General features: G+C 36.7%; 2 protein-coding genes and 1 pseudogene across 2 annotated transcripts; all 3 read left to right on the top strand.

Moving 5' to 3' along the window:
- Nucleotides 1-215: 215 nt before the first annotated feature.
- LOC18585993 (cucumisin-like) lies at nucleotides 216-3,319 on the top strand. The gene is made up of 9 exons (XM_018128987.2): nucleotides 216-304; nucleotides 410-504; nucleotides 606-849; nucleotides 937-1,450; nucleotides 1,546-1,649; nucleotides 1,762-1,980; nucleotides 2,070-2,181; nucleotides 2,272-2,485; nucleotides 2,594-3,319. Exons 1-9 carry the CDS (start codon nucleotides 231-233, stop codon nucleotides 3,121-3,123), a joined length of 2,106 nt encoding a protein of 701 aa, XP_017984476.2. The 5' UTR covers nucleotides 216-230; the 3' UTR covers nucleotides 3,124-3,319.
- Nucleotides 3,320-3,934: 615 nt separating this feature from the next.
- On the top strand, nucleotides 3,935-7,066 carry LOC18585992 (cucumisin-like). Its single transcript, XM_018128988.2, has 10 exons — nucleotides 3,935-4,030; nucleotides 4,173-4,261; nucleotides 4,359-4,450; nucleotides 4,524-4,770; nucleotides 4,875-5,388; nucleotides 5,484-5,587; nucleotides 5,689-5,910; nucleotides 6,013-6,124; nucleotides 6,213-6,426; nucleotides 6,537-7,066. Exons 1-10 carry the CDS (start codon nucleotides 3,935-3,937, stop codon nucleotides 7,064-7,066), a joined length of 2,220 nt encoding a protein of 739 aa, XP_017984477.2.
- A 1,288-nt stretch (nucleotides 7,067-8,354) lies between these two features.
- LOC18585991 (cucumisin-like) lies at nucleotides 8,355-11,541 on the top strand (annotated as a pseudogene).
- Nucleotides 11,542-12,343: the final 802 nt, after the last annotated feature.

The following is a 12,343-nucleotide window of genomic DNA, read 5'->3' as shown; positions in this document are numbered from 1 at the left end:
TTTTCTGTTTCACTCTTGGCTTGCTTGTCTGCTGCCATGGAGCCTCTGATGATAGACAGGCAATCAATTTTTTTTCCTTGGGCTTGCTTTTTGATTTCGTACTTTTTGTTAAAGGGCCTGCTTTGTGTTTCCTGCCATGCATGAAACATGGGCGGATTGGTTGATTTAGAATTTTAGAATTGATTTTGATATGTTTATTGTTTTGTTGGAAGCAGGTCTACATTGTCTACATGGGTGATATTCCAAAGGGTGACTTCTCTGCTGCAAACCTTCACACCAGCATGCTTCAAGATGTTGTTCCTAGGTTTGTCATTCAATAATTACTCTAGTGTTTGAATGGCAAATTAAGGAAAAATTTGGATATTTACCAAGACTTCTAACTCTATTTATGATGAATTGCATTCAACAGTCCTGCTGCATCAGACGTTTTGCTATACAGCTATCATAGGAGCTTCAATGGATTTGCAGCCAAGTTGACCAAGGACGAGGCTGAGAAACTGAGAGGTTTTCGATTGTTATCTTTTTGGTTAAAATCCTGGAAAAAACTCCCATGTCTCCTTCATTTTGTTAGTAACTGTTGGTTTAATTTTTATTTGTTATTGCAGGAAAGGAAGGAGTTGTGTCAGTGTTCCTTAGTCAAAAGAAGCAGCTCCACACATCATGGTCATGGGACTTCATGGGATTTTCAAAAAAAGTGAAAAGATCAGTTATTGAGAGCGATATCATTGTTGGTATGCTTGACACTGGGATTTGGCCAGAATCTGAAAGTTTTAATGACACAGGATTTGGTCCAATTCCAGCAAAATGGAAGGGCACTTGCCAAAAGTCTTCCAATTTCACTTGCAACAAGTAAATGGAATTCAACATAACCTTGACATGAACAATCACTTATTAAATCCTGAAATTGGTCTTAACAATGTTGTAATCTCTTTTCAGAAAAATAATTGCAGCTAAATATTACCGGGCTAATGGAGATTTTAGTCCAGGTGATTTTATATCTCCAAGAGACTCCGAAGGTCATGGGAGTCATACTGCATCAACAGCTGCGGGTGGCTTAGCTAGCAGGGCAAGCTTATATGGCCTTGCCAAAGGGACCGTTCGCGGAGCCGTTCCATCTGCCCGCATTGCTGTGTACAAGATTTGTTGGTCTGATGGTTGCTATGATGTAGACATTCTCGCAGCATTCGATGATGCAATAGCTGATGGTGTTGACATAATCTCTCTTTCAGTAGGGAGTTTCTTTTCATCTGATTATTTTGATGATTCAATTGCTATTGGAGCTTTCCATTCGATGAAGAATGGGGTCCTGACATCCAATTCTGCTGGTAATAGTGGTCCTCGTCCTGCGTCAATTGTGAACTTTTCACCTTGGTCTCTTTCAGTGGCTGCCAGTACCATAGATAGAAAGTTTGTGACTAAGGTGAAGCTGGGTAATGGTGAGATCTATGAGGTAAGCAGGTCCATATCTGCTACTCATTTTTCAACTCTTAGATTGACCAGTAATGTATTTATGTGATTATTATACCTATAATTTTGTACCTGTAGGGAACCTCAATCAACACATTTGATCTCAAGGAGAAAATGTACCCTTTCATCTTTGGTGGAGTTGCTCCAAATACCTCACAAGGTTTTACTTCCGAGGATTCTAGGTAGGGTATGAAGACTGCAGAAATTTGTTTTCGAATGCAGGTATTGCTTGCCACGATCATAGAATTATACCTGAATTATATCTTGATGCCACATATTTGTTTTCGAATGCAGGTATTGCTTGCCAGGAACATTGAACGAAACCTTAGTCAAAGGAAAAATCGTTTTCTGTGACTATGACAGTGATGGGGATGGTCCAATCGAAGGAGGAGCTGTTGGTGCTGTATTCCAGTATGGTGGAAAAAAAGATTATGTCTTCAGTTACCCTCTACCTCTTTCCAACTTGAACTTGGATGATGGAAGATTTGTTTTGAACTACGTGAACACAACAGAGTATTTACTAACATCTGTACCGAAATTAACTTTTAATTAGTTCGATTAAACATCATTAATTTGGTTTCATGAATGTCATGTTTGAACAGAAACCCAACTGCAACAATATTCAAGTCTGACGTTGAAAGTAATGAGTTCGCCCCATACGTTGTTTCATTTTCATCAAGAGGACCTAACCCTGTTACAGCAGACATTCTCAAGGTAAATTGAAATAAATTTTCTCCAACTTCTGTTTGTAATTGCCTTATCCTCTTTCTCAGTTCTAATTGTTTCGTTTCTTTGTTGATGCAGCCTGATCTTACAGCACCTGGGGTTGACATTTTAGCTGCATGGTCAGAAGCTGCCCATGTGACAGAAAGTGAATATGATAACAGAATAGTTCCATACAATATAATCTCTGGCACATCCATGTCTTGCCCGCATGCAACCGGGGCGGCTGCTTATGTCAAGTCATTCCATCCAACATGGTCTCCTGCTGCCATTAAGTCTGCTCTAATGACAACAGGTACTAGTGCTTATGCAAGATCAAGACTTGCATCTTGTAGTTTTCTCATAATTTCTTGAATACTCACATTCCAATTCTAATCCATTGAATCTCCATATTCTTTTGCAGCTTTTCAAATGAGTGCTAAGAACAACATCGAAGGTGAGTTTGCATTCGGGGCAGGTCACATAAATCCTGCACTAGCAGCTCAACCTGGATTGATTTACGATGCTGGGGAGATTGAGTACATTAAATTTTTGTGTGGACAAGGATATAGCCCTACATATCTACAGCTTATAACTGGGAATAACAGTAGTTGTTCTGAAGAAACAAATGGAACAGTGTGGGATCTAAACTACCCTTCCTTTGCCTTATCTGCTACTCCTGGAAAATCCATCACCAGAGCCTTTCACAGGACAGTAACAAATGTTGGATCAGCTGTGTCAACTTACAAGGCAGTCGTCAAGGCTCCACCGGGGCTTATAATCCAAGTTCAACCAAGTGTACTTTCTTTCAAGTCTCTTGGGCAAAAGCAATCGTTTGTTGTGACTGTTGGAGCTGAAGTTGGAAACTCCATGATTTCAGGTTCTTTGACCTGGGATGATGGCCTGTATCAAGTGAGGAGCCCCATTGTTGCTTATGCTTCCTTAATCGAATGAACAACATCCCAAGGAAGAAAATAAATTTAACCATCTGTTTAATCATTTCTTGTATTCACTCCTTCAATTTCATCTACTTAATTAGTGAGTTTTACTCCTCAAAAAAAAAAAATAGTGAATCTTACCTGCAATCATGCAATTGTGTTTCATGTATGAACATGGAAAAATAAAATGAGAGAGAACGCAAAGAGTAATATTATCCTAAATTTGTGTACTGAATCTATTTGTTGACCAATAAAAGTGGAAAAGTAATTCTCATCAAAGTTAGTACCTAATTATCACTTCTATGTCCTTTGTACATTACAAAATACAACATTTGAATAAAAATATTATTTTAACAATTGCCTTATAAAAAAACAACTATATTCATTATATAAGATATAACATTTGAATTATAATACGAAAAGATAATTTTTTATATCAAAACTTTTCAACAGTGATGTTTTTCAATTATCTCATAATCTTTGGACTTAGAGATGTTTTTTTAAATGTCACTCTATCAAGAAACATAACTTATCAGATGAAAAAACACTTATAATTTAATAGTCACACTATGACATTACGTGATATAACCTTTTAATTGATGTGACTATTGAATAGGCATAACTTTTTGTATGAAAAAATATAATTTTTCATTTACAACTTTGTAGACGAAGAGACATAATTTTTTATTTTGAAAACACATTAATATTTATTTTACTCACAGAAATTAATGCCATGGAGTTTATTCATTGTCCAATTAAATCGATACTTATATATAGCCCCTTTCAGTGCTATGGGTTATTGCAATATCTAGATACAGAACTCGACAATGGCGGTCCGGACTTCTCCTTTGGCATGGCTTATGGTTATTTGTTTCACTAGTAGTATGCTTGTTGGCTGCCATGGAGCCTCTGATGACAGACAGGCAAATACATTCTTTTTATTGGCTTGTTTTTTGAGTTTTTTGATGCACTTCAACTTTGTATTAAAAGGAAAGCTAGAGTTATGTTCCCTGTCATGAAATCGGAGCTGATTTGGTTGATTTACAAATTGTTTTGTTGAACCAGCTCTACATTGTTTACATGGGTGACCTTCCAAAGGGTGACTTCTCGGCTTCAAGGCTTCACACCAACATGCTTCAACATGTTGTTCCCAGGTTTGTCATTCATTATTCTAGCATTTGAATGGCAAGCTTCTGTCCAATTTTGATTTACCAAAGACTTCTAACTTTATCTATGATTTGCATTCAACAGCGCTGCATCAGATGCTTTGCTCTACAGCTACCACAGGAGCTTCAATGGATTTGCAGCCAAGTTGACCAATAAGGAGGCACAGAAACTGAGAGGTGTTTGACTTTGAGATAATTCTTTAAGAAATTATTATTTTTGTTAGTAACCATGGACTTAATTATTTTCCAGGAAAGGAAGGGGTTGTGTCTGTGTTCCTAAGTCAAAAGAAGCAGCTCCACACAACAAGGTCATGGAACTTCATGGGCTTTTCCAGCAGAAAAGTGGAAAGATCAGTTATTGAAAGCGATGTTGTTGTTGGGATGCTTGACACAGGGATTTGGCCAGAATCTGAAAGTTTTAATGACAGAGGATTTGGTCCACTTCCAGCAAAATGGAAGGGCACTTGCCAAAAGTCTTCCAATTTCACTTGCAACAAGTAAACATAACTGCACATAACCTTGCCATAACGTACACATCCTCATATACAAGTCATTTACTAAATCCTGATTGGTATATTAACAATGATGTAATCCCTTTCAGAAAAATAATTGGAGCTAGATACTACCGGGCTGATGGAGTAATTAGTCCAGATGATTTTAAGTCTCCAAGGGACGCCGAAGGTCATGGGAGTCATACTGCTTCAACAGCTGCAGGTGGCTTAGTTAGCAAGGCAAGCTTATATGGGCTTGCCAAAGGCACGGCTCGCGGAGGGGTTCCATCTGCCCGCATTGCTGTGTACAAGATTTGTTGGTCTGATGGTTGCTATGATGCAGACATTCTCGCAGCATTTGATGACGCAATCGCCGATGGTGTTGACATTATCTCTCTTTCAGTTGGGGCTTCCTCTGCATCCGAGTATTTTCACGATTCAATTGCTATTGGAGCTTTCCATTCGATGAAGAATGGGGTCCTGACATCCAACTCTGCTGGTAATAGTGGTCCTGATCCTGCATCAATTGATAACTTTTCACCTTGGTCTCTTTCAGTGGCTGCCAGTACCATAGATAGAAAGTTTGTGACTAAGGTGAAGCTGGGTAACGGTGAGATCTATGAGGTAAGCAGGTCCATATCAGCTACTCATTTTCCAACTCTTAAATTGACCAGTAATTCATTTACGTGATTGTTATACCTATAATTTTGTACCTGTAGGGAACCTCAATCAACACATTTGATCTCAAGGAGAAAATGTACCCTTTCATCTTTGGTGGAGTTGCTCCAAATACCTCACAAGGTTTTACTTCCGAGGATTCCAGGTAGTGTATAAAGACTGCAGAAATTTGTTTTCGAATGCAGGTATTGCTTGCCAGGATCATTGAATTATATCTTGATGCCACAAATTTGCTTTGGAATGCAGGTATTGCTTAGCAGGAACATTGAACGAAACCTTAGTGAAAGGAAAAATCGTTTTCTGTGACTATGACAGTGATAGGGATGGTCCAATCGAAGGAGGAGGCGCTGTTGGTGCGGTATACCAGTATGGAGGAAACAAAGATTATGTTTCCAGTCACCCTCTACCTCTTTCCAACTTGAACATGGATGATGGAAGAGTTGTTTTCAACTACGTGAACACAACAGAGTATTTACTGTCATCTGTACTGAAAATATTTATTTGTAAAAACCTTTAATTAGTATTACTGAACATCATTAATTTGGTTTCATGACTGTCATGTTTGAACAGAAACCCAACTGCAACAATATTCAAGTCTTACGTTGAAAGTAACGAGTTCGCCCCATACGTTGTTTCATTTTCATCAAGAGGACCTAACCCTGTCACAGCAGACATTCTCAAAGTAAATGAAATATATTTCTCCAACTTCTGTTTGTGATTGCCTTAGCCTCTTTCTCAGTTCTAATTGTTTCGTTTCTTTGTTGATGCAGCCTGATCTTACAGCACCTGGGGTTGACATTCTAGCTGCATGGTCGGAAGCTACCTCTATCACAGAAACTGAATATGATAACAGAATAGTTCCATACAATATAATCTCTGGCACATCCATGTCTTGCCCACATGCAACCGGGGCTGCTGCTTATGTTAAGTCATTCCATCCAACATGGTCTCCTGCTGCCATTAAGTCTGCTCTAATGACAACAGGTATTAGTTTTTAATTCAAGATCAATAGTTGCAGCTTGAAACGGGAAGTTGGCTTTTGAATTCTCACATTCTTAGTCTAATCAGTCAAAATTTCCATAATTCTTTTGCAGCTTTTCAAATGAGTGCTAAGAACAACATCGAAGGTGAGTTTGCATATGGGGCAGGTCATATAAATCCTGCACTAGCAGCTCAACCTGGATTGATATACGACGCTGGGGAGATAGATTACATTAAATTTTTGTGTGGACAAGGATATAGCCCTACATATCTAAAGCTTATAACTGGGAATAACAGCAGTTGCTCCGAAGAAACTAATGGAACAGTGTGGGATCTAAACTACCCTTCCTTCGCCTTATCTGCTACTCCTGGAAAATCCATCACCAGAGTCTTTCACAGGACAGTAACAAATGTTGGATCAGCTGTGTCAACTTACAAGTCAATCGTCAAGGCTCCACCGGGGCTTATAATCCAAGTTCAACCAAGTGTACTTTCTTTCAAGTCTCTTGGGCAAAAGCAATCCTTTGTTGTGACTGTTGGAGCTGAAGTTGGAAACTCCATGATTTCTGGTTCTTTGACCTGGGATGATGGCCTGCATCAAGTGAGGAGCCCTATTGTTGCTTATGCTTCCTTGTTCGAATGAACAACATCCCAAGGAAGAAAATAAATTTAACCATCTGTTTATTTATTGTATTCACTCCTTCAATTTCATCAACTTAATTAGTGAATCTTATATGCAATCATGCAATTGTGTTTCATGTATGAACATGGAAAAATAAAATGAGAGAAAGTGCAAAGTGTAATGTTAGCCTAAATTTGTGTATTGCATATATTTGTTGATCAAGAAAAGTTGGAAAAGTAATTCTCATAAAAATTAGTACCTAATTACTTAGTAAATAATTGTCTACAATATAATGTTGGTATAAATTAGCCATACCATAATCTTTTTTTTTATATTTTCCTAAATATGATTGTCTAAATGAATATATCAAGAAAAAGAAATTCTGTTGATTTTGCCTAATTAGACACAACCATTACACTATAAAATTTATATAAAGGATAATATATTTATTGAATTGAGTTACTATGCGTTAGAATTAATATATAATTATAATTTTCTCCATCAATTTTGACTTAATGTCATGTTCCCTTGGTTTTATCAATTTTCTTGGTGTGAAAACTCAGTATAATTTCCTTTCTTTGATACTTGGCCTTCATATTTTTTTTGTTAAATATTAATTCTTTACAAAATCAAATCCCAAAATAAGGTGCTTTCCAATATATAAACAGAAAATTTAATTGCAAAGTTTTAATGGTTTATCAAACAACATTGATTAATTTTATTAATATTCTGATCATGGTTTTTGTTATTATAAGATGTTCATCCCATCCTTTCAGACAAAATTTGTCTCCTTTAAGTTTATGTTGATGAAATTTCTCAAGTTAGAACGTTTAACTCGTGAAGGAAAAAATTGAAGGCCTTAATTGAAAAAAGAAAGGAGAAATCAATGCATAAGAGTTAAGAGCAGGATGAATATGTACTTGAGAAATGTTTCATGCAAGAGCAAGAGTACATATCCACTCATTAAAGTACTTAAAAGTCAAACAATATGTACTACATATAGGTTTTTGAATGGTTCAATTCAAATACCAATCATATGAGACAAATTGAACTGTTTAATAAGTTTTCTTGTGATCAGCACTTTTGGCAGAAATAAATGTTTCATAATCAGTAAAAGCAGGCCATTGACACCTTTCTTCCATTGGCGAGCTTAACAATGCTTATTTTGTTTGCAGTAATTAATGCCATGGAGCTTATTCATTGTACAATTAATCAATACTTATATAAAGCCCCTTTCAGTGCTATGAGTTATTGCAATATCTAGCTACAGAACTCGCCAATGGCGGTCCAGACTTCTCCTTTGGCATGGCTTATGGTTATCTGTTTCACTGGTAGTGTTCTTGTTGGCTGCCATGGAGCCTCTGATGACAGACAGGCAACTACATTGTTCTTGTTTTTTTAGTTTTTTGATGAACTTTGTACTAAAGGGACAGTTAGAGTTGTGTTCCCTATCGTGAAATCTGAGTTGATTTGATTGATTTTTACAAATTAGGATTCATTTTAATATCTCTAGTTGTTTTGTTGAACCAGGTCTACATTGTTTACATGGGTGACCTTCCAAAGGGTGACTTCTCAGCTCCAAGCCTTCACACCAGCATGCTTCAAGATGTTGTTCCCAGGTTTGTCATTCATTATTCCAGCATTTGAATGGTAAGCTTCTGTCCAATTTTGATTTACCAAAGACTTCTAACTTTATGAATTGCATTCAACAGTGCTGCATCAGATGCTTTGCTCTACAGCTACAAGAGGAGCTTCAATGGATTTGCAGCCAAGTTGACCAAGAAGGAGGCACAGAAACTGAGAGGTGTTTGATTTTGAGATAATTCTTTAAGAGAATATTATTTTTAGGTGAAATTAAGGAAAGAACTCCTATTTCTCCTTAATTTTGTTAGTAACCTTACACTCAATATTTTTCCAATAAGGAAGGGGTTGTATCTGTGTTCCTAAGTCAAAAGAAGCAGCTCCACACATCAAGGTCATGGGACTTCATGGGCTTTTCCAGCAGAAAAGTGGAAAGATCAGTTATTGAAAGCGATATTGTTGTTGGGATGCTTGACACAGGGATTTGGCCAGAATCTGAAAGTTTTAATGACACAGGATTTGGTCCAATTCCAGCAAAATGGAAGGGCACTTGCCAAAAGTCTTCCAATTTCACTTGCAACAAGTAAATGGAATTCAACATAACCTTGACATACATGAACAATCACTTATTAAATCCTGAAATTGATCTTAACAATGTTGTAGTCTCTTTCAGAAAAATAATTGGAGCTAGATACTACCGGGCTGATGGAGAGTTCAGTCCAGATGATTTTAAATCTCCAAGAGACGCCAAAGGTCATGGGAGTCATACTGCATCAACTGCTGCAGGTGGCTCAGTTAGCAAGGCAAGCTTATATGGCCTTGCCAAAGGCACGGCTCGCGGAGGGGTTCCTTCTGCCCGCATTGCTGTGTACAAAATTTGTTGGTCTGATGGTTCAATGATGCAGACATTCTCGCAGCATTTGACGATGCAATTGCCGATGGTGTAGACATAATCTCTCTTTCAGTTGGGGGTTCCTTTGCATCCGATTACTTTGATGACTCGATTGCTATTGGTGCTTTCCATTCAATGAAGAATGGGATCCTGACATCCAACTCTGCTGGTAATGGCGGTCCTGATCCTTCATCGATTGTGAACGTTTCACCTTGTTCTCTATCTGTGGCTGCTAGTACCATAGACAGAAAGTTCGTGACAAGGGTGAAATTGGGCAATGGTGAGATTTATGAGGTAATGGGGTTCATTTTTGCCAGCTGTTGAATTGACCAATAATATATATATATATATATGTATGTATGTATGTATGATTATACCTTAATTTTCTACATGTAGGGAAACTCCATAAATACATTTGATCTCAAGGGAAAAATGTACCCTTTCATCTACGGTGGAGATGCTCCAAACATCTCAGAAGGTTTCACTTCCGAAGATTCCAGGTAGTATGAAAACTGCAGATGATCTTTTATTTTGTGTTGTTTTATATATGTATAACAGATTCAAAACTTATGCTACAAATTGAATGAATGTGAATGCCATCTTAATGCCACAAAATTCATTACGGATTGCAGGTATTGCTTGCCAGGGTCATTGAACGAAACCTTAGTGAAAGGAAAAATTGTTTTTTGCGAATATTCCAGTGATGACGAAGGCACAACGGAGGCAGGAGCTGTTGGTGCGGTATTTCTGGATGAAGGAAACAAAGACTATGCATTCAGCTACCCTCTTCCTCTTGCCAACTTGAACATGGATGATGGAAGAACTGTTCTAAGCTATTTGAGCACAACAGAGTATTTACCATTTCTCTATACAATATTCATAATTTACTTAGTGGTTAATTGTTATTAATTTAGTTACATTACTTTCATGTTTTGATCAGAACGCCAACTGCGACAATATACAAGAGCATCGAAGAAAATAATCAATTTGCCCCGTTCGTCGTTTCATTTTCATCTAGAGGGCCTAACCCTATTGCAGCAGACATTCTCAAGGTAAATGAAAATAAGTTTCTCCATCGTCTGTTCAATTGCCTTCTTCCGAGGTTCTGATTGCTTAATTTGATGCAGCCTAATCTTACAGCACCTGGGGTTAACATTTTGGCCGCATGGTCAGAAGCTACTACTGTCACAGAAACTGAAGATGACACAAGAGTAGTACCATACAATATTATTTCTGGCACATCTATGTCTTGTCCACATGCAACTGGGGCGGTTGCTTATGTGAAGTCATTTCATCCAACATGGTCTCCTGCTGCTATTAAGTCTGCTCTAATGACAACAGGTATTAGATTTTAAGCAATATCAAGAGTTGCATCTTGGAAATTTCTCATTTTCGAACGGGAAGTTAATAGTCCTTAACTATGTTCATCTAACAGGCTTTTGAATTCTCACATTCTAAGTCTAAACCATCGAAATTTCCATATTCTTTTGCAGCTTTTCCTATGACTTCTGAGAATAACATCGATAGTGAGTTTGCATTTGGGGCAGGACACATAAATCCTGCACTAGCAGCCCAACCTGGATTGATATATGATGCTGGGGAGATTGATTATATTGCATTTTTGTGTGGACAAGGATATAGTCCTAAATATCTACAGCTTATAACTGGGAATAATAGCAGCTGTTCCGAAGAAACAAATGGAACCGTGTGGGATCTAAACTACCCTTCCTTTGCCTTATCTGCTACTCCTGGAAAATCCATCACCGGAGTCTTTCACAGGACAGTAACAAATGTTAGATCAGCTGTGTCAACTTACAAGGCAGTTGTTAAGGCTACACCAGGGCTTATAAGCCAAGTTCAACCAAGTGTACTTTCTTTCAACACTCTTGGCCAGAAGCAATCCTTTGTTGTGACTGTTAGAGCTGAAGTTGGTAACTCCATGAAATCTGGTTCTTTGATCTGGGATGATGGCCTGCATCAAGTGAGGAGCCCTATTGTTGGTTATGCTTCCTTAATCAAATGAATTTTTGAAGAAGATCAAACTTATTTTCATCCTCTTATTTGTTTGTTATATGTATTTACTACTCTTTTAGCTTCAATCTACACAGTGAGTGAATCTTACATGCAACCAATTGAATGTAAATGCAATTGCTTTCATGTAGTTTGAAAACTATATCCTAAATTTTATGCATTTGCTGAAAAAAAAAGTGGAAAACCAGTGCTTATTTCATACACTACTTCTTTAAAAGGCTGAGTATTTCCTCATTACTAAACAATTGATGCAATACTGATATTACTTAGATCAATATGAGCAAAACACATAATTTTATATTTGGTATTTGATTAATATATTGGTATTCCTAATTAATATGATTATAATATATATATATATATATATTCTAAAAGAAATTCTATTGATTTTTGTTTAATTACAACCATTAAACTATGAGTTTTCTATAAAGAAAGCTGACAAGATGAATATAGAAATAGATCAATATGTGCAAAAATTGTATTCGTATTTTTCTCCATCAATTTTGACTTAATTTTTTTTAGTATAAAGTTTTTGTGAAATATTAAGTGTTGAATTTATAATAATGAAAATATTTAAGTATTTTTTTCTAAAAATTTTGTAAATAGAATTAATTTAGTACATTAATTAGTTTCTAGTTATTTAATGTTTTGAACTATTCTTTTTATTCAAAATATTTTATTAAATTAAAATAGTAGTCAAATGCATTAAAAGATTTAAATTATTGAAAAAATAAAAATCTCAATGAATTGCAAATGTTCAATCCTTTATCTACATACTCAAGCCTAACCAGCTA

This window comes from Theobroma cacao, chromosome 10 (assembly GCF_053813885.1).
Source record: "Theobroma cacao isolate CCN51 chromosome 10, ASM5381388v1, whole genome shotgun sequence".
Lineage (NCBI taxonomy): Eukaryota > Viridiplantae > Streptophyta > Magnoliopsida > Malvales > Malvaceae > Theobroma > Theobroma cacao.
The sequence above is the reverse complement of the archived record's forward strand: the minus strand, read 5'-3'. Positions and strand labels throughout refer to the sequence as shown.